Here is a 26877-nt window from a genome sequence, read left to right as displayed (position 1 = left end):
TTTAGAAAAGATGTTAATATCTGTTGGTTATCTGTTTGGATAATATCATTAGAGTCTCTAATATGGGAGATATCATTTTTTTCAGCTCTAGTTTTGAGGTAGCTGGCTAGCAGATGTCCGGATTTGTTATTACTAGAATAGTATTGAGCTGACTTCATAAAGATTTCTTTATTTGCAGTGTTAGCTAATATTGCGTTGTATTTATATCTGACTTTCTGTAGTTTGCTTAAAGTCTCCATATTAAATTCATACTTTAAATTCAACACACTTAATCATACGTGTTTTGATTTTCCTTTTTGTTTTGCCCACATAGAACAGTGAACAGGGTCAGGTGATGAGTGTAGTGAATAGGTCTTTTCAGTGCGTGAATGTAAAAAAACGGTGATATCCAGTGACGAAGAGCAAACAGAGCTGCCACCACATGGGTGATGGCCTGCCTCTAGGCTTCTTTCCTCTGAATTCTGCTGAGTTATGGTGTTAGGTAATGTAGATGGAGCTATAATTTCTTTAATGTTTCTTCCCTGGGTGAATGCAACAGTTACCTTCTTATTGTGGAAACAATGATGATCTTCGAGTATGTGCCAGTTCTTATAAATAATCTTCTTAATATCACCAGATAAATTGGAGAATCTCAGACTGCATACAATGTCCGGAGAAGACTTATAGACACATGGGGTAAGTAATTTGTCTCGATCTGCTGCCTTGCTTTGGAAAGACCCTTGTCAATGCAATGCAGAGGGTAACCTCTATCTTGAAATCTTCTTCTTAATGATACAGCATGTGACTCAAATTCTTCATTGCTGCTGCACAGTCTCCTCTAATGTAAGAATTGGGAGTAGGGGAAGTTTTCTTTAAGGCTTATATTGTGGAAGCTGTTGAAGTGTAGAAACTGATTCTTATCTATTGGTTTTTTATTGGGTTTTTTTTTTTTAGACATGGGAGAGGTTCCATGGAATTGGAGACGAGCGGATGTGGTCCCTCTTCACAAAAGTGGAGACAGTGAAGCAGTGTGAAACTACAGACCGGTAAGTTTCACTTTGGTGGTAGGAAAAATAATGGAGTCACTGCTGAAAGAAAGGACAGCTAACTTTCTAGAAACCAATGGGTTACAGGACCTGAGGCTACATGACTTTACCAAAGGAAAATCCTGTCAAATGAATCTTATTGACTTCTTTGACTGCGTGACCAAAGAACTGGATGAAGGATGTGCACTAGATGTAATCTACTTGGATTTCAGCAAAGCCTTTGATACGGTCCCCCCACAGAAGACTCGTAAATAAGCTGGTAGGGCTGAACTTAAGACTGAAAGTGGTGAACTGGATAGGAAACTGGTTGACCGACAGGTGGCAGAGGGTGGTGGTAAATGGAATCTGCTTGCAGGAAAGGAAGGTGAGCAGTGGAGTTCCTCAGGGGTCGGTGCTGGGGCCTATTCTGTTTAATATGTGGGTGATATTGCTGAAGGGTTGGAAGGAAAGGTTTGCCTTTTTGCGGATGACATGAAAATAGCCAATAGAATGGATACCCTAGAGGGAGTAGAAACGATGAGAAGGGATCTCCGAACATTTGAAGAATGGTCGAGGGTCTGGCAATTAAAATTCAACAAAAATCCTCAGTCTTAAATTAATTAACATAAATTCAAATATTAATATTAGTGATAATAATGTGCTCAGTTCATACCCATTCAAACCATTATATTCACGCCTAGGAAGGGCAGAGCCCTGTGGAAACCAGTTCGGGGTTTGTGACCGCAAATGAGGATCTAATGATTGTTTAATTCCCCTTCTGAATAAGCAATGCAAAACTCGGCCACGGTTAAGGGGATTGTTTGATATCGAGTGAGATTGTTAGAGTGAATGAATGAATATGAAGAGTGTTCACTAGCGCATGGGCACATGGGAGACATCCTCAAGGGAAGTAAAACCTCAATATTTATGCTTACCTATCAGATTATACTGTACTGTGTAGGTGGTACAATCTATGTTTATATTTGAATTTAGATATGGTATATATGCTTATGAGGAGAAGTATAGAGGGGATTGCAGTGGGCTCATACGAGCTACCCTTATGTCATCATTAGATTTGTTTTTACATGTATACATTTATGCATTAGGCATTGTACTACCTAGAGCAAGGTATTAAGAAATGCTGAAACACTACAATTTCCTGCAAAACACATTTCTGTATGTGAGCTATCCAGTTAATAACTATTGGTTTTGTTATAAATGTATAAAATTGTATGTACACACATGATATGGGATTTGGAACGCCTAATGTGCGATGATGGTTCCATCTGTGACACTGCCACATGTTCCCTTGGGGATATAATAGTTGGAATGGGTATGAACTAATCACATTATCACTAATATTAATATTTGAATTTATGTTAATTCATTTAAAACTGAGGATTTTTGTTGAATCTCAGTAACTGACTCAGTTGGTATATAGTAGATACTCTTCCAGAGATTAGTTAATAGAGTTAAAATTTAATGCCAAGAAGTACAGAGTGATGCACTTGGGGTGCAGAAACCTGAAAGAGAGATACTGGATTGGAGGGGAGAGATTAGTAAGCTCAACTCAGGAGAGAGACCTTGGGGTATTGGTGTCCGAGGATATGAAGGTGAAGAAACAATGTGACAAGACGACGGCTGTGGCCAGAAGGATGCTAGGCTGCATAGAAAGAGGTATAACCAGCAGAAGAAAGGAGGTGTTGATGCCCCTCTACAAATCATTGGTGAGGCCCCACTTGGAGTATTGTGTTCAGTTTTGGAGGCCATATCTAGCTAAGGATGTAAAAAGACTGGAAGCAGTGCAAAGAAAAGCTACAAAAATGGTATGGGATTTACATTGCAAACCATATGAGGACAGACTTGCCAACCTAAACATGTATACTTGGAGGAAAGGAGAAACAGGGGTGACATGATACAGACGTTCAAATATTTGAACGGTATTAATTTGCAAACTAATCTTTTCTGGAAATGGGAAGGTGGTAGAACTAGAGGACATGAACTGAGATTGAAGGGGGGCAGACTCAGGAGTAATGTCAGGAAGTATTTTTTCACGGATAGGGTGGTGGATACGTAGAATGCCCTCCCGCAGGAGGTGGTGGAGATTAAAATGGTAATGGAATTCAAACGTGCGTGGGATAAACACAAAGGAATCCTGTTTAGAAGGAATGGTTCCGTGGAATCTTAGCGGAGATTGGGTGGCGATGCTGGTAATTGGGAAGCGAAATCAGTGCTGGGCAGACTTCTACGGTCTACGCCCTGATCGTGACTGAATAGATAGGGATGGACTTGAGTGTAAATTTTAAGGGGCTTCGACGTTAGCTTCAGAACCTTTAGTATAAGAAGAGTGCTGGTCAGACATATACGGTCTGTGCCCTGAGAATGGAAAGGAAAAATCAAACTCGGGTATATATATATATATAAAGTATTGCATATCAAGTTAAATTAGTTTATCTTGTTGGGCAGACTGGATGGACTGTACAGGTCTTTATCTGCCGTCACTTGCTATGTTACTATGTCACTATGGTTTTTTGTAAATAGAAGTATCAAACCCATACCTGTGTTTAATGATGCTGATGTCTAAGGAAGGAATGGATTCATGATGATGATTCATAGTGAATTTGAGATTGGAGTCCAATGTATTTATCCTTGCATGAAATGTGCAAAGTCTCTCAACACTTCCTCTCCAAAACATCAGAATATCATCGATATAACGTATCCACAGTCATACTTCTTGTTTATGTTTCAATTTGTTTATTAATTTTAAACATTTTAACAAGAATACACTTGTTATTGAAATACAGCCATAGTACATTATACAGACACTTCTTAAAGAAAATATCTTAAAGAGGTAATACCTACTTCATTAAATAATCTTAAATTCTTAACAAACATAGTAATTTTGCTTCCTTAGACCTCATCAGTTATAGGAGACGAAGAGAGTTAGGGGAACATAATACAATAGCTGTTTAGAATCAAGAAAAGATTTAAGGCTATCAGGTGAATAAAATGTATATTTCACCTGACCCAATGTAACAAGGCATTTGCATGGATAGGCCAGGAAAAACATCCCTCCTATCTCAGCAGTTCTTGATTTCAATGCCAAAAAGGCTTTCCTTCTCTGCTGGGTCGATTTTGTAACATCAGGAAAAATCTGTACCTTAATACCCCCAAAACAGGTTTTTAAGTTCTTAAAGTACTGTTTCATTATGTTATTTAAGTCCTGTTCAAATATTAAAGAAACTATCAATGTAGACCTTTCTGTTGTCTCGTCCAATGTTTGTTCAAGTATAGCTGAAATGTTTCCAGGATCTAAATTCATATGTTGGGCTTCTTGATTTTTCCCAATCTCTCCTTTAGGAGTAGAAATATAATATATTTTGTTAACAGATGGTATAGCTTCCAAAGGCATTTTCAACACCTCATTCAAATATCTTTTAAATAGGTCTAGCGGAGTAATCCCTAGGAGTTTGGGAAAGTTCAATAAACATAAATTTAACCTTCTATTAAAGTTTTCAACTTGTTCCATTCATCTCCGAAGTTCAACATTGTCTTTCACCACATTTATTTTAAATTCTTGAAGAGAATCTACATTCTTTTGAATATCAGTCACTTTTCCAGCTATATCTTCTTTTATCAGGTCTACCTTTGAGTTTAACTTGGAAAATTTCTTATTAAAGTTACTGACTTCTCTCGATGTTTGTTGTACAGTCATATCCATCCTATTCAGCTTTGCCCAAATCATTTCAAGATTTACCTCCTGCGTTCTCTCTGAGGTCCCTGCCTCTGCTCCCAGCGTCTTCCGTAACGCTTCCCGACCCTCACCGTGGATCTCACCCAAAACACTTCCGGTAGGGTGCTGATCCACATTGGTACTCATCAACGACACTGGGCAAGGAGGTTTAATAATCGATGGTGGAGAAATAGATATGTCCTCTCCCAGCGGTCCTCCACTTCCCCAAGGAGCCCCGCTATGGGATCCGTATCTCTGATTGTTTGGGAAACCGGCGTGAAAAAGCGCTCAAGTCTCGTCTGAGTCGATGAAGGAGTCAACCCCTTCCTTTTGGTATGGGGCATTTTGTCAGCAAGAGTTTTCTCCACAGAGTGCTTCTCAGAGTGACTTTCCGCGCTGCCTATTTACGCCACCATCTTGGATCGTCCCATACTTCTTGTTTAAAAGGGTGTACTTCTAAGAATTCCTGTTCAAATTGTGCAACGTATAGGATGGCAATATTGGGAGCCATGGTTGCTCCCATGGAATTCCCTTTGATCTGCTTGAGACTCTTGCTCGAAAGCAGAAGTTCTCCTTCAATGCCAATGTTGCAAGCTGAATGATAAAAAAAAAGTGGGCACCCTCTGTGGCTCTGTTCGATTGCTGAGAATATTAGTAAGTATAGCAAGTTCTTTATCTTGAGGAATTTTGGTATAGAGACTTTCAATATCAAAAGTTACCAAAATAATATTTGTTGAATCACATGAGCAGCGACAAGTACATATGATTTGGCCTTGGCGCCATTTACACACTTTTTAAAGGTACGTCTATAGAGTTGCTTTGTTTGGCAATATTTATTTACCTAATCATGTAACGTGGAGGGGCATAATCAAACGTTGCTGGCGAAATAGGTCGCCGGCGATCTATTTTGGCGGCGGTGCAACAACTGGCCGGAACCGTATTATCGAAAAAGATGGCCGGCCATCTTTTTTTTCAATAATATAGTTTAGCCCGGCCAAATTATTATTATTATTAGCATTTGTATAGCGCTACCAGATGCACGCAGCACTGAACACCTGACACAGAAAGACAGTCCCTGCTCCATAGAGCTGCCAGAGTTCACTGGGTTTGAGATCGCCGGTTTTGTTTTTCAGCGATAATAGAAAAAAATGCCGGCCATCTCAAACCTGGCAAAATCCAAGGCATTTGGTCATGGGAGAAGCCAGCATTTGTAGTGCACTGGTCCCCATGATATGCCAGGACACCAACCGGGCACCATAGGGGGCACTTCTAAAAATGTTTTAAAAAAATACACAAATAGCTCCCAGGTGCATAGCTCCCTTCCCTTGTGTGCTGAGCCCCCCAAATCCCCCCCAAACCCACTCCCCACAACTCTACACCATTACCATAGCCCTTATAGGTTTTGGGGGGTTTGGAGGGCTCAACACTTAGCACTACAAGTGTAACAGGTAGGGGGGTGGACCTGGGTCTGCCTGCCTGAAGTGCACTGCACCCATTAAAAACTGCTCCAGGGACTTGCATACTGCTGTCAGGGAGCTGGGTATGACATTTGAGGCTGGCATACAGGCTGGTAAAAAAAGGTTATTTTTATTTTTTTAGTGTGGGAGGGGGTTGGTGACTACTGGGGGACTACGGGGAGGTCATCCCCCATTCCCTCCGGTGGTCATCTGGTCAGTTCGGGCACCTTTTTGAGGCTTGGTCGTGAAAATAAAAGGACCAAGTAAACCCGGTGAAATACTGATTAACGCCGCTTTTTTTCCCATTATCCGCGAAAGCCGGCCACTGGTAGCTACGCCCATGCCCGCCTTCGCTACGCCGACACGTCCCCTTGAACTTTCGCCGGCGCGGTGACAGGAAAGCGGCGATGGTGTCAAAAAAGCTGCTTTCAATTATACTGATTTTGCCGCTTTTGAGAGATCGCCGGCCATCTCCCGATTTATGTTGGAAGATCGCCGGCGATCACTTTCGAAAATAAGCCTGATAGTGACCACTATGCTAATGCTCTGTAATGTTTTGGCATCAATATTATGCCTCCAGAAATAGCTGAACCTTCCTTGCAACAGTGTTAAAATAAAGGGCACCAATCCTTGCCAAATGGTGATTCAGCATCTCCAGGATCTCCCAGTCCATTTACTTATCAAAGGCTACCAATGCAATGACACTTGGGCTACAGAAGGAGAGGTGCCTTTCTCCTGGGTCACTTGATGTATATTGGTGGCTGCAGCTTAAGCTCTGGAAGGCTGCAGCATGTCCCCTCAAATGTGGAGGATAAGTAGTCCTTTTTCTGCAGAGATACTTTGAAGCAGGTATAGCGGCCACATTGATTCCTTTGCTCACAGTATCATATATCGATGGGAACCAATGCTCAATACTCAACATCAGAATACCTCAATGCCGATGCCAATATAGCAGGCAGAATTTCAACAATGGTCTGACTTAGCCAGCTTCTATCAATTACACACTACAGATGAGGTGAGAACAATTGATAAATACAGTCCAACAAACAAAATACTCTGTTCTGAAAAACAATAAAAGAAGCTGAACCATATAGTTCTATAGCTTTTATTGTTCAACTGTATATTCCAGTTTCTTTTATTGTTTTTTGAGAACTGAGTATTTGGTTTGTTGGACAGCTTCTATCAATGCCAGGTCACTCTTGAAACAGGATATTGGGCTTGATGGACCTTTGGTCTGACAGAGAATGCCAGTTCATATGTTCTTAATTCAGGGTAACCCTCAGGGAAAACCACTCCAAGGATTAGGTCTATCTTAAAATCATGTATAAGTGATGTATCCACTCATAGGACCTCTGCCATCTTAAAATTTAGTTTGCCAGCATTTCAAGACATACATTTAACTCAGATACTGCTTCATCAAGTTATGGGCCCATTACTATATTGAAGGGCTGATGCACAAAAGTCCCCGGAGGGAACCCTTGCTTTTTCCACCTTGGTAAAAGTTACCAATGTGGAAATATTGAGCGATTCCCACAGGAAATCACATGCAAATGTGTTGGTCGCAAAAACAGCGAGCAGCTTGGTAGGGGAAAGCCAGCCGGCAAGCTGCGCATGTGCAAAACTGTCGATTACTATGGGTGGCTGCTCTGCGCATGCTCAGAACAGCATATGCTACCCATGGCTTTCATACACGCATACAAGCTGTGTGTATGAAAGCAGTGTGTAGCTTATTTTTTTTCCAAACTTCTCTTCCTTGCCACAGTTGCAAGCTGGCAGATTGGGGGTCCCTGTCCAGTGCCGGAGTCTTGAGCAGTTCTGAAGAAACATTTATGCAGCTTGGGAGCTCCTCTGTAACCCTGCACTTGCAACTCAAGTTTGGAGTGGGTGAAAGCCTCAGTGCCTCCAGTCACTGATGTTGCTGGTGGAGCACTGCAATGCCTCCTTTTCCAGGATGGGAAGAACAAGAATCCCAGTTCTAGCCGCTGATCCTGAGCCTTTCCCGGGGTCTGCAGTGTGACAGCGTGCATCTAGGGGCAGCTTTCTACTGAACATCTCTGCTTTTCTCCAACTCCAGTCACTACCAACCTCCTGTTAAAATTCCCTTGTATAAGGTAAGCATTCCTTTTGTGCATTGCTCACAAATGGCTGTGCATCCCTTGGAATGCATATTTACATAATAATTAGATTATTATAATATCTTAACATATGATTAACACTGGCTGCTATAGTCAATGGAAAAGGGCTCGCAGGGCTTGCTGACTACAGTGCACGCTAAACTGGCTAGAACTTGTCAAAATCACAAGTTGCTACCAATGTTTCCTCTAAGGAGTGGCCTGGTGTATGCAACATTTTTTTTTTAATTTGAGCAACAAGTTTTAAAAACCAACATTTTTTCAGCACCAGTATTAGCAATGCATTTCTGCATATAGCACAAAAAACATTTTTGTGAGCAACCATGTAAAATATGTGAGCAACTAAAATGTATGATCAATCGCTCATGTACTTCACTTAGAGGGAACATTGATTGCTACCCCAGTAAGTTTTATGCATCGGGACCAGAGTCAGAAGTAAAAGCAAATCCAAACATTTACATCACCTTTCCCAGAAATTATATATCAAATGCATAGGTGAAAGAACTGACCCTTTAGGTATTCTGCAATTAAGTGGTCAGGCAGATAAAAATTCAATTTAACACCATGCTCAACACCTAAACTGGATAGGTGATTTAATAACAATAGAAGACCAATGGTATAAAAACTGCTGACAGATCAAGGAGGGCCAACAAAATAATGAGACTTCTATCTAATTCACTATACAAGTTGTCAACTAAAGTTGAAAGTGTAGTTTTACTTACATATACAGGAAAAGTATAAATAAATGCTAGATCTGAAGAAATATATATAAATATTGCACATCAATTAAATGAAAAGTATAATTACTGGTCATATTTTAAAAAAAACTGCTGTACCTTCTCAAGAGTTGAATCCAAATCACTAATTTTCTCTTTCAAATGTAGCTCTTGAGATTTGAATTTCTCCAGCTCCTCAGCCAACTTATTTTTTTCTGCTTTAACAGAACTTAATTCATCACTCTGTTTTCTATTCTCTTCATGTAGATGAAGTTTAACCTGATTTTATCAAGAGTGGAAGGAAGGAAAGACGGAAATGAGATTACAGTTTAGAACTGCTAATATTTGGCAACTTAACTAACTTCTTGCTATTAACACACTTCCAATTAGGTTGCAAGGCTGCCCCAATTGAACAAGGCAGGGAACTGTACTGAATAAGTTCGGGCAAAAAAACAAAAATCAACTCTTTTGTATTTATTCATTTGCCCCTGCAAAGTGGGAATCACAGTATATGAGAATCTGCTGATAGATAAAGCATGTTTCTAAAAGATTAAAATAAGTAGCTTCTGCCAGATGAAATCCAACTTTCCAGGATGCACTTATACATGCAATGTGCAATTATCATAAAGAATATGTGTAACTGCCTGAGAAATTCAGCACTAATAAGTGCTCACTGAATCCAGCCTTTAGCTAGTCTGTGCTTCCTAACACCTGTCAGGAAGTCACAGTACATTTCCAGAAATGGATGGAAGCTTGTAGAAAGAGGTAGAAGCGGTTAGAAACTAGAAGTACATTGGGAGGATCGATCTCCAGCTAGGGAAAAAGTTCTGGTGGCATTGGAGACTGCACCCCGCCCATAAATGGCCATTCTGCCCAGTAACAATATATGTCTCCCACCTTTGGCCCATTGTCCATAGGGACACCTAACCCTGTTATTGGTGCAGAGATTTCTTTTCTCCTGGTAAAGGGCTTCTCAAACAGACATCATGTTATGGGAATCAGGTGCTCAACGTTCAGAGTTTCTATCTATTTATTTATTTATGGCATTTTATTCCACATTAAACATGAATTAGATTGGAACCTGGGAGCATTTAAATTTTTTTTCCCAGAGAGAGTAATGCATTGCCCCCCCCCCCCCCAGGCTCAATCCCCTGGTATAGCCAGCTTTGCAATTTGGGGGGGGGGTGCAGAGGTGGATTGGAGGGGGCACAGAGGTGGACCAGGGAGATAGCCTGTTGTTAAAAATTTACCAGCACACCACTGACTATAGCAGTCCAAAGGGCGGGTGAGGGGGAAGAGTGAATTCCAGAGTTCAGGGCCAAGATAGCTGAAAGCAGTATCACGAGAGATGGTCAAATGTAAAGCAGAGGAAGAAGGTATGCCCTCTTCTTGAATTGTAGTGAGAAGAGGGACCAAGAAGATATTAAACAGGGTAGGAGAAAGAATTGAGTCCTGTGGGAGACCAGATTGAAGGGGCATTTCAGGGGAAGAAGCACCTGAGAAAGACAGCTAGAAAGAGCGTTTGGAGAGATAGGAGAGGACAATACCAGAGACACCGATAGAGCAGAGGCAGCGGAGTAGAAGAGTGTGATCAACCAGGTCCAAAGCAGAAGAGAGATCCAGACAGACAATGATAACTGAATGCCATTGGTCGAGAGCAACCCTGATGGTGTCATACAAGGAAAGAAGTAGAGTCTGTATTCTGTGGCTTAACCGGAAACCGGTCTGATGGGGATGTAAGATGTTGGAATGTTCTATGAATAAATCCAGTTGGTGTAAGACAAGCTTTTCGGAAACTTTAGTGAAAAATGGCAGATAAGAGATGGGGCGAAAGTTGGAGGAGAGAGAATGGGCAAGATAGGGGTTTTTTGAGAGGGGTGACAAGGGTGTGTTTCCAGGGAGACAGCACAATGACCAATGACAGGCAGGACAAAAGCAGAGGAAGGATGAGAGAGACAAGGGACTGAGCCAAGCATTTATGGGTCAGCAGCAGAGGAGGAGGGGTTTAGAGATTGAAGAGAACCTCTGTCAAGAAGAAGGGATTAAGAGGACCAGGATGAGGAAGGGCAGTGGGTAGTGGTAGGAGAAAGCAGGAGAAGATGAGGGGGAGGGGGAGGGAGGAGCGCAGGAGGGCCAATTTAGATGACCAAACCAGCCAAGGTAGACAGGAGGAGCAGATTGGGATAGTAAGTTGGGACAATAGTAGAAGCAGGGGACAGCTGGCTGAAAATTCAAGAGTGCATGAGGATGACTGGAGGAGAAAGAAATGCATCAGTCGAAGTAACTACGTTTGCCTGCAGTAATAGCAGCGTGGAACATTCATAGATGAGTCAGATAGAACCTGAGGCAAGAGAGAGAATGGGATTTGCACCAGCGACATTCAAAATAACATAGATTGGTTTTAAGTAAATGGATACCAAGAGTAAGCCAAGGGGAGCGAGAGAGGAGAGGGACAGACTGAGTCAGGACAGGAGACTGAAGGTCTTGACTGAGAGAGGAGTTAAGATTGGAGGCCCAAGTAGAAGGAGAGACTGAGGACAAGTGAGAGTGCAGAAAGGGCAGTAGCAATGCAGTCAGTAACCATATCAGAAACGAAAGCCAAGGAGAAGGGGTGTACAATTACCAGGGGAGGGGATGGGATGGGAGAAAGAGGGGAGGGGGGAAGGGAAGGGAGAAAGTGATCAAAAGGTGATCTGTTCAGGGAAGGGGAAATGTTGAAAAGAGGAGACAGATGCATGAGAAGAGGAGAGAACAATATCTAGAGAGTTCCCAGAGCTGTGGATGGGAATATCAACGTGCTGAGTCAGGCCAACACTGGAGACAAGGGAGGAAAAGGCATTGGCGGCCATAGAAAGGGGTAGATTGAAATCACCAAGAATGAGAAGCGAGAAGAGAATGGCAGACTCGGCTGTGAAAGAGGAGAGCTCATTGAGGGAAAGGACAGAAAGTGGAGGGGCGGTATAGAAGGGCTAGGTAGAAGAGGGGACAGAGACACAGAGAATGAGTGCATCAAAGATAGAAAGAGGTTTAAATGAGCATTTTAACACAGTAACATAGAAAGTGATGGCAGATAAAGACCTGAATGGTCCTTCCAGTCTGCCCAACAGTCTTATTCATTATCAATTCAAAGATTTAAATCAACAATGAACGTGATATTATGTACTTGATCATGGTCTTTCTTTGGTGTTTCTGGGACATAGACCATAGAAGTCTGCCTGGCTCTGTCCTTATGTTCAAACTACTGGAATTGCTGTCAAAACCCACTCCAGCCTGTCCAAATCCATCTTGTCATTTGCGGGACAAAGACCGTAATAGTCTGCCTGGCTCTGTCCTCACATTCCAAACTACTGGAATTTCCGTCGAAGCTCTCTCCAATTCATCCTAAACTGGATCACCATAGTAACATAGTAGATGACGGCAGAAAAAGACCTGCACGGTCCATCCAGTCTGCCCAACAAGATAAACTCATATGCGCACACTTTTTGTGTATACCTTACCTTGATTTGTACCTGTCTTTTTCAGGGCACAGACCGTGTAAGTCTGCCCAGCACTATCCCTGCCCCCAACCACCAGCCCCGCCTCCCACCACCGGTTCTGGCACAGACCTTATAAGTCTGCCGAGCACTATCCTCGCCTCCCAACCACCACCAGCTCTGGCACAGACCGTATAAGTCTGCCCAGCACTATCCCCGCCTCCCACTACCAGCTCTGCCACCCAATCTTGGCTAAGCTCCTGAGGATCCATTCCTTCTGAACAGGATTCCTTTATGTTTATCCCATGCATGTTTGTTTGTATTCCGTTACCGTTTTCATCTCCACGGAATACAAACATGCGTGCCATATACGTGACTCAGACCGTGCAAGCCAGCTCAACACCGGCCTTAGTTGATGCAGCCAGAATTGCCATCTAAGCACCACTTGACAAGCAAACACATATGAAATTCTTTAAGTTTTGTTTTTTATATCATTCATTTTCTAATTAGAGATCCTCTATATTCATCCCACCACATTTTTTCCCACCACCTCCCTTGGGAGGTCATTCCAAGCATCCACCATCCTCTCTGTGAAAATGTTTTTTTCTGACATTACTCCTAAGTCTACCACTCCGCAACCTCAATTCATGTCCTTTAGTTTTACCACTTTCCCTTCTCTGGAAAATATTTGTTTCCATATTAATACGTTTCAAGTATTTAAAAGTATATATCATATCTCCCCTGTCCCTCCTCTCCTCTAGGGAGAAAGAGATGACAGATGAAAAAATGCAGGCAACAGCCCTAGGAGGAAAAGGTATTGGCGGCCGTAGAAAGGGGTAGATTGAAATCACCAAGAATGAGAAGCGGGAAGAGAATGGCAGACTCAGCTGTAAAAGAGGAGAGCTTATCAAGGGAAAGGACAGAAAGGGGAGGGGTGGTGTAGAAGGGCTAGGTAGAAGAGGGGACAGAGGCACAGAGAATGAGTGCGTCTGAGACAGAAAGAGGTTTAAATGAACATAGGGAGACAGAGAGGGCAGAGGAAAAAATGCAGGCAATGCCTCTGCCCCGGCGACATGGCCGAGGAGTGTGAAGAGAGAGAAAGTTAGGGGGACAGGAATCAAGAAGCGTGCAAGTGTCATCTGGATGGAGCCAAGTCTCTAGGATACAAAGAATGTTGAAGGATGCTGGATAATGCAATCAGAGACAAGCTGTCCTTTATAACAGGGAGTGGAAATTGAGCAGCCTGATGTGAAATGGAGGGACAGAGGGCGGCATGGGGAGGGAATGGGAAGCCAAAGAAGGGGGGACAAGGTAACAATAGGAAGTGGGGGAGCACTGAGAGGGGGGCAAGGATGGATGAGGATTGGAATCGAGATGGCAGACATGTCACAGTGAGAGAAAGCAAAAGAAGTGCCCAGAGAGCATAGAGAACTAAATAAGGCAGCAAAGGTGACCAGAGAAAGAGTAGATGCCCAGAATGTACTAAGGATGCACCCTAAGGAGCGCACAGGAGCACAACCTGGTCCTTGGTCCCCCCCCCCCCCCCCCCCAGCACAAGTGCTGGGAGGTGAACCAGCAGAAGTAGCATCAGGGTGATGATGTCACCTTCAGCGGGAAGAGGGTTGGGTGGAAGAGCAGGAGCAGTCTTCAAAGGCAACACCAGAGGTTCTGAGGGTCATAACAAGGAGACAGAACACAAAAACAAGGTGACAGCAACATCACCAAAAAAAATATGCAAGCACCCTGAGGTGAGCCAGCAGAAGTAGTGGCAGGGTGAAGACATCACCTACTGCGGGAAGAGGGTCGGGTGGAAGAGCAGACGCAGGCTCAAAGGCAACACCAGATGTGCTATGGGTCCTTTGGAATGAGGAGGGTTGGGTGGAAGAGCAGGATCAGGTTCAAAGGCAACACCAGAGGTGCTGGGGTCCTTCAGTGGGAGGAGGGTCAGGTGGAAAAGCAGGAGCAGGCTCAAAAGCAACACCAGATGTGCTGGGGGTCCTTTGGCAGGAGGAGGGTCGGGTGGAAGAGCAGGAGCAGACTCAAAGGCAACACCAGAGGTGCCAACCACACCTGTCCATCACATCTATCTGCTCCAGCCCCGGCAGGACCACCCACAATGTACAGACCACCCTGTCACACTCCCACACTCAAACAACTGCAGTGTTATGACAGTCAATGACACCTTGCTCTGGAGGGGTATCTGACAAATGGACTGAGCAGCAACCCATATGCTGCCCTGAGTGGGTCATTCATAGGTAGCATGAACCAGGGAGTATCATCCCATAATGCACACATCCCTAAGCCAAATGACATCTAACAGACACACAGTACTGGGAGACAGCCCAGAAGTTCCTCTGGTCCCTGTACAGGGAGATCCTGAAAATGTGCTTGGTGAGGTGTTGCACAGACATCAGCAATGATACTGGAATAAAGCATGTGCCAGTCCATCATATCTTACAGAATCTTCGGCATCACCAGGGATATCGAGGTGCTGAAGAGGCAATCTGGAGGGCCAGCCACTTCTTGCTGATGTGCATACTGTATCGGCTGGAACTCTGGAGAGGTACAACTTCTTTAAAAGATACCCACACTGACTCCCTCTGCTTAGCCAAAACACCAGCTCTCACCCCATAATGCTGCTGCATGCACATTCCAACTGTCATAAGGTGGAAAACCATTTTGTCATCCACATCTCCTTGCATACACTTAGGGTCCCAATCCACACCACACAAAGATCATGTCATGCAAATGGCCACATCTGCGATAAGCTGCTACACAGGGGATGATGTCATCCTCACTCAGTGGCCATACACTACCAAATTGGTAGAAATGTCCCCCATGTGCCACATACATGAGTCCAAGCCTGCATGTGCCATCCTCTGTAAAAGGTATTGCTATGTTGCAAATGGCCATGATCAGTACAAAGTAGGCTCTGTGAATGTGGGAAAACACATGTTATAGTAGGAAGTGAAAGAGAGACATGTTGTTCACCGATGTTCATGTGGAACACATCATCTCCAGCATTACAAAACAAACTGAAACTGTCACAAGTGCAAGACTGCCCCCTCCCCACACCCAGACCTGTGGCATTGATTAACAGTCTGGGGGCTCCTAGAGCAGACAACACTGATGTGGCTGATGATGTATCATGTCCTCAAAGAAAACAAGTGCATCACACTTCCAATCAGAGACTATATTAGTAGACCCCCACCAGCTAGGCTGGACTGGAGGTCCTGGGGCAATATGGGGCAGATCCTAATGGGTGGTGGAAAGAACAGGAATGAGGCACAGGAAGGTAGAAGGCTAGCTCATCAGAACCAGGGTTGCATCCACCTAACAGGTTGCTGAAATGTGCCATTCACCGTATCCCCGAGAATAACCAGAATTGCTTCCTTCCACAGTTGAGGAAAGTGGTGGCAGGAGGAGGAGAAGCAGTAGTAAAAGGAGTCTAGTTCCTCTGAGGAGAAAGAGAAGGTGGCAGAGGAAGATGAGGCTCCAGAAAGCTGGGGAGCAATAACACCCCCACAATGAGGGCAAGACTAGGAAGGGGATGCAGAGGGCTCACACCAACATCGTGGCCCCCCACCTCTGAAGTTGGTGCTTGGGGATGATGAAGGGAGAGATGAGGAGGATGGAGAGGGAGGCAGGGGTGCTGGGTGGCATGACCCCAGTGCTGGCCCTTGAGCCCATCCCCACAATCTCAGGGCAGGCAGGGGAGCCTGGAGGTCATCAGCTATAGGAACCAGACAACAGACATGCTGGACCAGGCTTGCCCCTGTAGCTGATGCCCTGTCTGGAGCCAGTGACCCCCTATTCAGATGTCCATGGTGATGACCACGAGGCTCCTGAGTCACAATGGCTGCATGAAGTCCGGCAGCAGTTTGGTTCCCTGTGAGGGGACCTGCTACCAGCCTTCACAAATATGCACTACATCTTGGGTTTCATTGTCACCACCATGGAGGGGATGCAGGCCAAGAGGCAGCTTGGGGCATGTATCTCCAGCCCCTAATCCCAGCACCCAACCCACAGAACTCAAGGGCACCATTACCAGAAGGTTGTCAACTACCCAAGACCCCCTCCCTCCTCCAATAATGCATCTAGCATGCAGCCACCACCTTACAGTGTTCATCAGTTATCAATGTACATGTTTAGAGGCTGTATCTATAATGTTCTGGAAACAGGTAATTGAAAAATGTGAACTCCAGTATGTCAAGTTTGACAGGTATAGTTTTTATTTGGTACACAGCAGTGGTGAAATTTTGTTTTGGAATAGGAACAATACAAGTTCCATTTTAGTGCCAATACATTGTGTTGTGTCCTCATTCCAATAATAGAATACCTTTGTGCCACATCATGGTACTTCATATAAGCTCCTCCCATCCATCCATAAAACATCTGGCCACATGCAGCAGTCTTCCCATCACCAGACAGAAAAGCCAATGTATAAGTTAATAACAATATTCCCTCCCCCTATATACATATCCCCACCTGCAATGATACCCCCCAAAACAGATTCAAATTATTTACATACTGATTGTAAAATGACTGTTATACATGTTTTGGGGCTCTAGATGTTCATAGCTGCTAGCGATTTCAGAAACAGCAAAGCACCCCTCCCACTTTGATTTTTCTAACACATATATAAACTGTCACAAACTTGGAGTGTCACATGTGGAGCCAGACGTACGCGCCCACGATGATGTTGATCCCTTCCCTCCAGAGCGCCTACAGTCTGAGCGTGTCTACAGTTTGAGCACGTGTCTACAGTGACATAAGACGCCTTCAGCTTAAAACCAGGAACCATGCACTACTTCTTTGCTTCGGCTACTACCCTGTTGGTTGCACTGGTGTATTCTCTCCTGTTGTTTACTGTCTAGCCAGACCTCTGCTTGGACCTGACCTTGCTTCCTGACCACTGCCTGCCTAGACCTGACCTTGCTTTCTGATTGCTGCCTGCCTAGACCTCTGTTTGGTCCTGACCGTGCTTCCTGCTTGCTGACTGCCTGGACCTCTGCTGAGACTTGACCCTGTCTGCGGTGGCTGTCTGCCTCACTCCCTTGCTGCCTAGTCTGGTTACCTTCCTGGTAGTCTTTCCCACTCAGATCCTCCAGAAGTCCTGCCAGCCGCCTGCACCCATGGGTTCAACCTCTGGGGAACGGCAGCCATCGCAGGTGAAGCACTGGGCTTTCCGACTGTCTATTCTAGAACCAATCCCACGCCTTCGGGCCTGGAACTTGTACTCTAGGATCAGCACAAGGGCTCACAACTGGTGGCTGTGCCCAGGTCACTTGCGACAGCCAGGGACAGTCCGTGACATAAACATTCAGCTTGCCATTTTACAATCTCTGAGACTTCTGCCACAATAAACATTATAATGGCTCCTAAACAACATGTTTTGACCAGAAAGGGTAGCTTTATCTCAGAAGAAGTGGAAATGCTGGTCAGAGAGGTTCTCAAACACCAAAAAAATCACTGTGGTGTGGCAGGACAATGCCTTAGCACCTATACAAAACAAAAAGCATGAGTTGGGATCTGTCACTGGTTGAATGCTGTATTTCACAATAACTGAGTTGTGGAGGACCTGAAGTGTAAGTTGAAGGAACGCCACAGGAATGTCAAGGTGAAGGCTAGTAGCAGCTCCCAACTCGGCTATGAAATGCTGAGCGTGTTAAAGCAGCAGGTCTTTCAGACACTAGATGAGGAGGCAGTGCGAGGGACTGGTGATGACCTAGACACATCTTACCAGCCAGAGGCAAGTGATATGTGCTACCTAACATACCTTGCTGCAAAGGCATCCAGACCCCTGTCCTCTTCTCTCTTTTCATCATCTACTTGGGGCAGCAGGGAGCAAGGTGTCATGCAAATGGGACTTGTTCTATGCATCTTGGTTATTGTGAGGGAAGGGCTAATGGTGTGCCAGTGCCCTCTAATAGGGAGAGGTACCACCATCACCCTAGTGTGTTTCAGTCAGTGATCTCATACCAACACCCATTATGAAGGCATCCTTCCACTTGCAGGCCAGGGGTAGTACTACTTCTTACAGGTCCCATCCTATCACTAAAATGCTTGCAATAATGCCAGGCAACGGCCCTTGTTACCATTCATTCAGCTGTGATGCCCTGGCCTTCCATATTTGGTGCACTAGTGATACTCATGGAAGGCAAGGAGAAGGCTGTGCCAGGTAGAGATGGTGCTGTGGACAGGTTCTGGGAAAGGCCCACATACATAGTATGTTAGTGGAAGATCTAGAATTGGTGCATATGTTGTCCATTGGTAGGTAGAGCACTCATAAGCCAAACTTATTTTTCAAGCACACAAATTCAATCTTGTTTTTCTGTTTTTTTCAAGAACTTCACTGGCTTCCTGTAGAAAAACGCATCCTTTTCACATTACTTACACTTACGTGTACTTTCAAAGCACATAGGATTAGACTATCAGACTATCTACTTTTACCATTCCATATTGCCCTATACAACTGCTCCGCTTCATAAATGATCACAGTCTTGTTCTTCCAAAACCCAAAACAAGCTCAGTTAGAAATCAAACCGCCAACGTGCCTTTTATTTCTAGACACCTTTTTGCTGGAATTCTCTTCCAGTTTCTTTACGTTCAGAATCATCTTTCAAAAAAATTCAAGAAAGCCTTAAAAACACGACTCTTTGAGCAGGCATTTTACTTCATCATTTAATAAAGTGGGTTGAGAGTTTGCTGTACCATCTCCACAGTTTGCTCCGGTTCCCTTGACAATCCCCTCCCTCCCTTAACCCCCCTTTTGTTTTTTTCTATTGCTGTCTGCCTGTGAGCTTGTTTACTGATGAATGTTGTACTCTGTCCTATCTACAAATTGTAGTTTCTTTCAATTTTTCTTTTTTGTTGCTATTTTAGATTGTAAACTGCCCAGATCTGCGAGTTAGCTTGAGTGGTATAGAAAGTTTTTAATAAACTATAACTGTAAATATGTCCCCAATGTATTTTCTGCTCTTTTCAACAGCTGACGGCCAGAACACGGATCCCAAGGTGAGGGGGTGGGGGTGGGGGGGAGCTCAAAGTCAGCTGTACCACACAGAAAGCTCACAGGTAAATGAGGATGTGCAGTGTCATGGTCTTAGCCTCTAAGCAAAAAGCCACAGACTCAGGAACAACATGAATCCTTGGGCTGCTGTCCACGAGCGGCAGCAGCAGGCAAAACCCTCCAACCAGGACTGGACTAGACAAGCAAGATGAACAGCAGGACTGCAGCTGAAACTGAAGGCAGGCAGGACTAGAACAAGCAGGACTGGAACAACAGGACTGGAACTGAAGCTGAAAGCTGGCAGGACTGGGACAAGCTCTAGGCAAGGCAGACTAGGCAGAGCTCAAGGCTAGGCCACATGGCCACACAAACACACAAGAGAACAAATAGGCAAACCAAGACAGAAGTGCTAACACCAACACACAGACAAGCTGAAGAACTAAGCAGAAGTGCTAAGTCATGCACACAGACAAACAGGAGAACCAAAGCAGAAGTGCTAACCCTAACACACAGATAGATAAGAACCAAGGCAGAAGTGCCACACAGGCACACAAACTAGGAAACAGGGCAGAAGTGCTAACCTAGCATACCAACTGGGAAACAGGGCACAAGTGCTAACAAGCACACCAACAAACCTGGAGACCTTTGGCTTTGCAAAGGCCCTGAATGAATGTCCTCAACTTCCTTATAAAGGCCCTCACTGATGATGTCACAACTATAGGACAGAGGAAGGCAACACACTAAACTCCAAAGTGAGGCTTGGAACACACAGGAAGTGACAGCAGAGGCAAGAATGCAAAGAAAAGAACAGACTGGAGCCACCTCTGAAGCTGACCACCGGAAGACAAGGTGAGACTGAAAAGTGGAGTCACAACCACAATCGTGACATGCAGGAAGGTGTGCCAGAGATGGTGGTGAACCCAGAGACATGAGAAACGGAGACCATTGAACTACCCATAGGCAGTATAAGGATATCCTGTTGCCTGCACCATTGACCTACTTGGGTAAGGAAGCAGATGTGGAGGCATAAGCTGAAAGTGGTGGTGGTGGTGGTGGAGGAACCCACCAATGCCCATCAAGACATTGACAGGAATTTGTGACCTGTGTTTGTGATCTTCTCGCTCAGAACAGGACATTATTGAGCAGAGAGAGCGCAAGTTGGCCCTACAGGGTGCATGCTGGCAATAATGGAGTGACAGATGGCACATATTGATAATTCAGATGCAGCTGAAACAGGCAATGGTGTGGACAATATACACACTGACCTGCGAAATGGAAATGCTGTGTGAGAGGTTGGATCATATTGCATTGGCCTGGGAGAGACATCCCTACAACCAATCCACTGCGGCCTGGGAGAGACATCCCTACAACCATTCCACTGCGACCACCTTCGAGCCCCCAAAAGCAGGCATACCCATGGGTGCAGGGAAGGAGCAGGTGACAAGAACTGTGCCCAAGAGGCCTTTGACTACCACCTGCTCAGGGCCTGTGCCAAGAGCTCCAGGGGGGCAGGTATATCACACTCCCTGCTACATAGCAACAAAGGATACCATGTCAGGCCCATAGTCATACTTGATATTCCCTGAATTTACTGCAGCAGCCAGAGAGGCAGAAATAGATAATGGGGGAATCATCCTCCAGCACTGAGAGCAGTGACAGCTCTGCCCAGAGACCAGAACAAGCTGACAATCACACTTTGCCCAAGAGGGGCGAATGAGCACACCAGAAGGTGAGGGGGAAGGAGAAAACTAGTTGGTAAGCAGGAAGGTAGGGGAGGGAGGGAGGGAGGGAGTGATAGTGTGGATTGGGGACAGGGAGGAGGTTAGTGGAATGGTGAGGGTGAGGGTGTGGAGAGTTTTCTGGGGGTGGGGGAAGGGGAAGTGGAGGCAGTGGCGTAGCCAGACAACCAATTTTGGGTGGGCCTGAGCACAAAGTGGGTGGGCACAAATTTTTCTCTCTCCCCCCTCTCCCCCAGCACTTCCCAACTCAAAATATAAATACTTTAGCTGATGAGGATCCCCAATCTCCATCAGCTGGGGACCTCCACCAGAGATGGCCAGAACTCCTCCCCGCCAAGCCCAGCAGGCAGTAGCAACTCCTCGAGCCACTGATGCCAGCACCCCATACATGCTTAGTTGTCAGTGGCTGCAGGATGCTGCTCCCATCTGCCAAGCTTGGCGGAAGGCAGCTCCGGCCAGCCCCGGAAGAGATCCCCAGCTGGCAAGGCTTGGGGATCCCCACTAGCTACAGCAAGGTTCAGGGCTGCTGTTAACCATGCTGGTGACCAGGGCAGAAAATAAAGAAGCCCCTCCCCCATAGGCGCTCGGTGGCCCAACTGTTTGGGGAGGCTAAAGGGGGCGGAGTTAGGGGTGGGGCCAGGGGTGGAGCTTAAATCATTAATTGTCTGATAACATAGAAAAAAAAATAAAAATAAAAGTCACAATTAATACCTTTTATTAAATTTAGATATTAGATATGTATCATATGTCAAAGAATAAAGTGGTTGCTCAAAGCATATACTAACCACAATCGCTCAACTGCAAAACACTATGCACAACTTTGTGCAAAAACACACTCAGAACCTTCCTGTACCATAAATATTACACTGGGCAGAACTTAATACACCAATATACCACCCATACGGAAAATGCAGACCGTCAACAATATGAAACAAAGGATCATAATATCACAATTCTCATGTACAGCCACAAAACACCCTAATTCATGTTTAATGTGGGATAAAATGCCATAAATAAGAAAATAAATATAAACTTTTAATGTTGAGCACCTGATTCTCAAAGTGGACATATTCCAAACACTATAATGAAAATAAAATTATCTTTTCTACCTTTGTTGTCTGGTGACTTTGTTTTTCTGGTCATGCTGGCCCAGTATCTGATTCTGCTGCTATCTGTCCTCTTAACTCCATTTCCAGGGCTTCCTTTCCATTTATTTCTTTACTTTCCGCCTTTCTTCTTCGTTTCTTGTCCTACATCTGTAAGTAAAAGCTGGGTCCTCCGCAGACTTGACTGTCTAGTGGATCCAGCTTCTGCCTATTTTCTCTATCCATGTGCAGTTTTTCTCCTCTTTTCCTTTTCCCTCATCTCATCTCCTTCCTCTCTCTTCCCTCCCTTCCCCTCTATGTCCAGCAATTTCTCCTCTCTCCCTGGGCCCAGTCCTCCCATCCATGTCCATCCATGCTCCTCTCTCCCCTGCCCCCCTCCATTCACCCATATTCAGCAATTCCCCTCTTTCCCTGAGCCCTGCCATCCCATCCATGCTCCTCTCCCCCCTGCCCCCCTCCATTCACCCATATTCAGCAACTCCCCTCTTTCCCTGAGCCCTGCCATCCCATTCATCTCACTCTCTCCCCTGCCCCAACTGCTCACCCTCTTCTCCCCCCAAGATCTGTTTCCTTTTTTTTTTTTCTTTCAAATTTACCTCCAGTCTGGCAGCGCAGCGACAGACAGCGTCAGTGAAAGCGCTCCCAGTGAAAGCACTTCTCTTCGCTCAGTGACCCGCCTTCTTCTGACGTCATGACGTCAGAAGAAGGCAGGGCACTGAGCGAAGAGAAGCGCTTTTACTGGGAGCGCTTTCACTGACACTGTCTGTCGCTGCGCTGCTGGGCTGTAGGTAAATTAAAAAAAAAAAAGGAAACGGATCTTGGGGGAAAGAGGGCGGGCAGTTGGGACGAGCGTCGTCGTCGTCGTCATCAGGATCCGATCTTCGGCTGGGGAGGCTAAGCCTCCGATACCAGGCGCCTATGCCCGCCCCCAATTCCCTCTCCTCTCCAATCTCTTCACCTGCAATTACAGTCACACTGACAGACCCCCACAAATTACAGAACAAGGGATCAGAAATAAAAATATGTAGACAAAATTGAACTGGGAACCATCAGCATGCACTGCAACACTGGAGAAAAAAAAAAAAAACCACAAAAGCACATTTCCTTTTCTACTTAACACAATAAAAAGACATCCACTATGCACATTTCCCAAAGCTAACGTATTCCATTTAAAACATTCAAAATAAAATGATTTTTCTACCTTTACTGTCTGGACATTTTATTTTTCCATCATGTTGGTTCCAATTTTTCTTTCCCGCTTTCCTGTCTTCTGCTAATTGTTCAAGCGGCTGTCCATTTGTCTTTTTTCTCCTGCCATTTCATTTCCTCACTACACCTGCCTCTGAAATATTGATCTTTCCATTTTAGCTCTTTCCTTTCTTTTCTGCCTCTGTACACTCAAATTTCATCCTCTTTCTAAATCTTTTCCTTCTTTTTACTTTTCAGATATCTATCACATTTCCATTTCCTTTCATCCACTAGCTCTCCCATTCCCCATCTCTCTCCTTCCCAGCCTATCATTCCTTTCCATCTTCAATCTACGCACCTTTACCACATTTCTACCCCTGTAATCACTGTTCTCTTATTTATTTCCTTGCCATCTCCACTCCTTGGGCCTCTTCCCCATGCTTTCCACCATTCCCAGTGTCTCCCTCCCTCCACCCTTCCAGCCCAGCATCTGTTCCCTCTCTCTCCCATCCTCACCCTCTAGCCTGATATCTCCCTATCCCTTTTACCTCCCACCACCAGCATCTTCCTGTCCCATCTCTCTCCCCTCCCCCATTGTTCAGCATTTTTCCCTTTCTCTTCCCTACCATCCATTGTCCATCTTCTCTCCCTGGATTCATCTTCCCTCTGTCTCCCCTCCCCCACTTTTGCGTCTCTCCTTTCCTCTCCTCTCCTCCACCTTCATGTCCAACTTTTCTCCCTCTCCCTGCCTTGAGCCACTGGTCTAACATCTCTTTCCCCCCCCCCCCCCCCCCCCACAGCATCTCTCCATCCTTCCTTCCCCCCAATGCCATGTTCAACATTTCCCCTCTCATCTCTCCCTCCTTTCTTTCCACTTCCGTGTCCAACACTTTTTTTTCTCTCTGGTCCTTTACCACTCCTATGCAGCCTTTCCCTCCCTCTCCCCATCCCATCCCATCCCACCCATATCCAACAATTCTCCCTCTCTTTCCCCTTGCAGCATCTCTCCATTCCTCCACCCCACCCTGTCTCACTCCCTCATCCCAACAGTGCTCCTGTCTCTCCCTCTCTCCCTGACCCCTCAAGCCACCTGCTAGCATGCTGCACCTTTTTCCTCTCTCCCCCAAGCCACCCACTGACATGCTGCATCTGCACCTTTTCGCCGTCATCGTCATTCTCTCCCACCTCCAAGCACCCGCCGGCGCGCCGCAGGCCCTCCCTCCCATTCCATCCCCGCCAGACATCTGCAGCGGAGCCGCATGCTGCCGCTACACGACTGCTTCCTTCCAGCCGGCCTCACCTTTTCTGATACTCTTTTTGAAGAGGCGGGGCCAGCGCAGAGGAAGCACTCATAACAGTGTGCAGATGGCCCCGGCGCTGCGCAGCTCAGCGGCGCTAACACCACTGCCGGACGGGGATGACAGGGGAGGGAGCAGGCCGGGAGGGAACAAAACCTGCGGCGCGCCAGCGGGAGGCTGGGAGGAGGGAAAGCTGAACTCGCGCTTTTTCGTTGGCTGAGTTGCACCGTTGCTGGGTGGGCCCAAGCCCACCCGTGGCTACGCCCCTGAGTGGAGGTGGCAGGTGATAGTGGAGCGATCATGGATGGCATAGCACAGAGGGGATGGAAAAGCTTATATGATGTAGGATAGTGTCTGCACATGCCTGTCTTGCTCAGAGATTGCAAATATACTATCAAAGAAATGATCAGTGTATAAGTTCATTCCTTGCTGCAAAGCCATGCCAGTATGGATAAGAGTGCTCCAGAGCCGGTGGTGCCTGTTCCTCTTCGTCCTCTGTTTCCCTATCTCATAGCTGCAGTCCCTTAGAGAGTGGCATTCTGTCCTGTAGTGCCAGGTTGTGCAGAATAAAGCAAGCCATGACTATCTTGCAGATTTTTTCTGGTTTATAGAGCAGCTCCCCTAAGGATCGATTGAGGCACCTGAAGTATACCTTGAGCAGTCCAAAGGTACACTTAATGATGGTCCTAGTTTGCTAGTGTGTCCTAGTGTGCCCTACTATCAACATGAAGTTAAGTCCTTTTCTTTTATAATCCCAGAATCAACCTTTGAGAGTTAGGAATTAGCCATATATGTGGCTGTTAAGACAGTTTAATTATCGTTTGCTTCTCTGTTGTTGACAGTTATTTGAACATCCTGTGCTTTGGACATAGATATGGAGAAGCATAGAATTGAAATTACAGGCTAAAATGTAAAAATTACAGGCTAGGTGTAGAAAAATGTGCAAGGGATGCAGTTAAACCTCTATGCTTCTCTGTCTCATTGCTGGATCTGATGATGGGAATTATCAGCCTCCTTTTCAGTGGGCAACCCAGATAACGTGTGTCAGATGGGGAGAATGAAGGAATGGACATGGGGTGAGTGGGAGAACTGAGCTGTGCGGTAGATAATACCCCAACTGACTGCAAATTGGTGATGTGAGCTAGGCTCTGGCACAAGTGATGTGTACTTCTTACCTATAAGCTAGCTGCCAGTGATCTCTCCAGTCTTGAATCTATCAGGTATCCCCAAGTGTGCTGGGATGTATGAGTCATGGAAGGATCCGGGGAATCATGGGAAGGCATCAGTCTTCTCCCCTGTGCTTTTACCAATACTTACATTTTGAGACAGTAGAAGGCCTTTCTGTTGCAGAAGGTGAGCTGCATGGGTGCACTCAATGACACTATGAACAGAGGGGAAAAGGGCAATTTCAAAGAATTGGGTCATTGTGTGTTGCCTCTGCTGCTGGGTCTAGAGGAATGCTATTTAGTCAGAGGTGTGTGTAAGAAGGGCCATGAGAAACTATGTGAAGCACTGGGAGTTGGTTCTATTGGCTGAAGCCTTCAGTAGCTTCCAGAACAGTATGGAAACTGCCGGAGGTAAGAAAGGCTAATGCAGAGGTGATTTTGAGGTAGACGGGCATGGGTTGTTCCCTGTGAGTGGTGGTGCAGAGGAGGGGCTCCAACTGTTGGCAGAGATGGTGAATGGTTTCTTTGTCAAAGCAAAAGTGCCCTATGCACTGCTCTTCAGTGAGATCAAGGAACTGTGTCCTGGGCCTATATATCCTGTGGTAAGTTTGTGGCCTGTTCACCCTCCTCTCCTCTTGGTGTGCCTCATGCTGAAGTGCCTCAACAGCCCAGATGTTTTGATGGTTCATGACCTACAATTCTTATCAATACCAACACCTATACTGAGACACAGTGGAGCAGCACAGACACTGACAGACACCACCTCACTTGCACACATACACTGGTAGAGATAAAAGATAAAGGGCCATGGACTTGATACGCCGCCTTTCTGTGATAAAACCAAAGCGGTTTA

At 45.4% G+C, this 26877-nt stretch overlaps 1 protein-coding gene across 1 annotated transcript in view; it reads right to left on the bottom strand.

Moving 5' to 3' along the window:
* Window positions 1-26877, bottom strand: part of CCDC158 (coiled-coil domain containing 158) — a 1152460-nt gene that overhangs the window by 161626 nt on the left and 963957 nt on the right. The window contains exon 28 of the mRNA XM_030192135.1: window positions 9163-9321. Coding sequence (XP_030047995.1) covers window positions 9163-9321 — 159 coding nt within the window. The remainder of the gene's footprint in view (window positions 1-9162; window positions 9322-26877) is intronic.

This window comes from Microcaecilia unicolor, chromosome 2 (assembly GCF_901765095.1).
Source record: "Microcaecilia unicolor chromosome 2, aMicUni1.1, whole genome shotgun sequence".
Taxonomy (NCBI): domain Eukaryota; kingdom Metazoa; phylum Chordata; class Amphibia; order Gymnophiona; family Siphonopidae; genus Microcaecilia; species Microcaecilia unicolor.
This window is presented reverse-complemented; position numbering and strand designations above follow the sequence as displayed.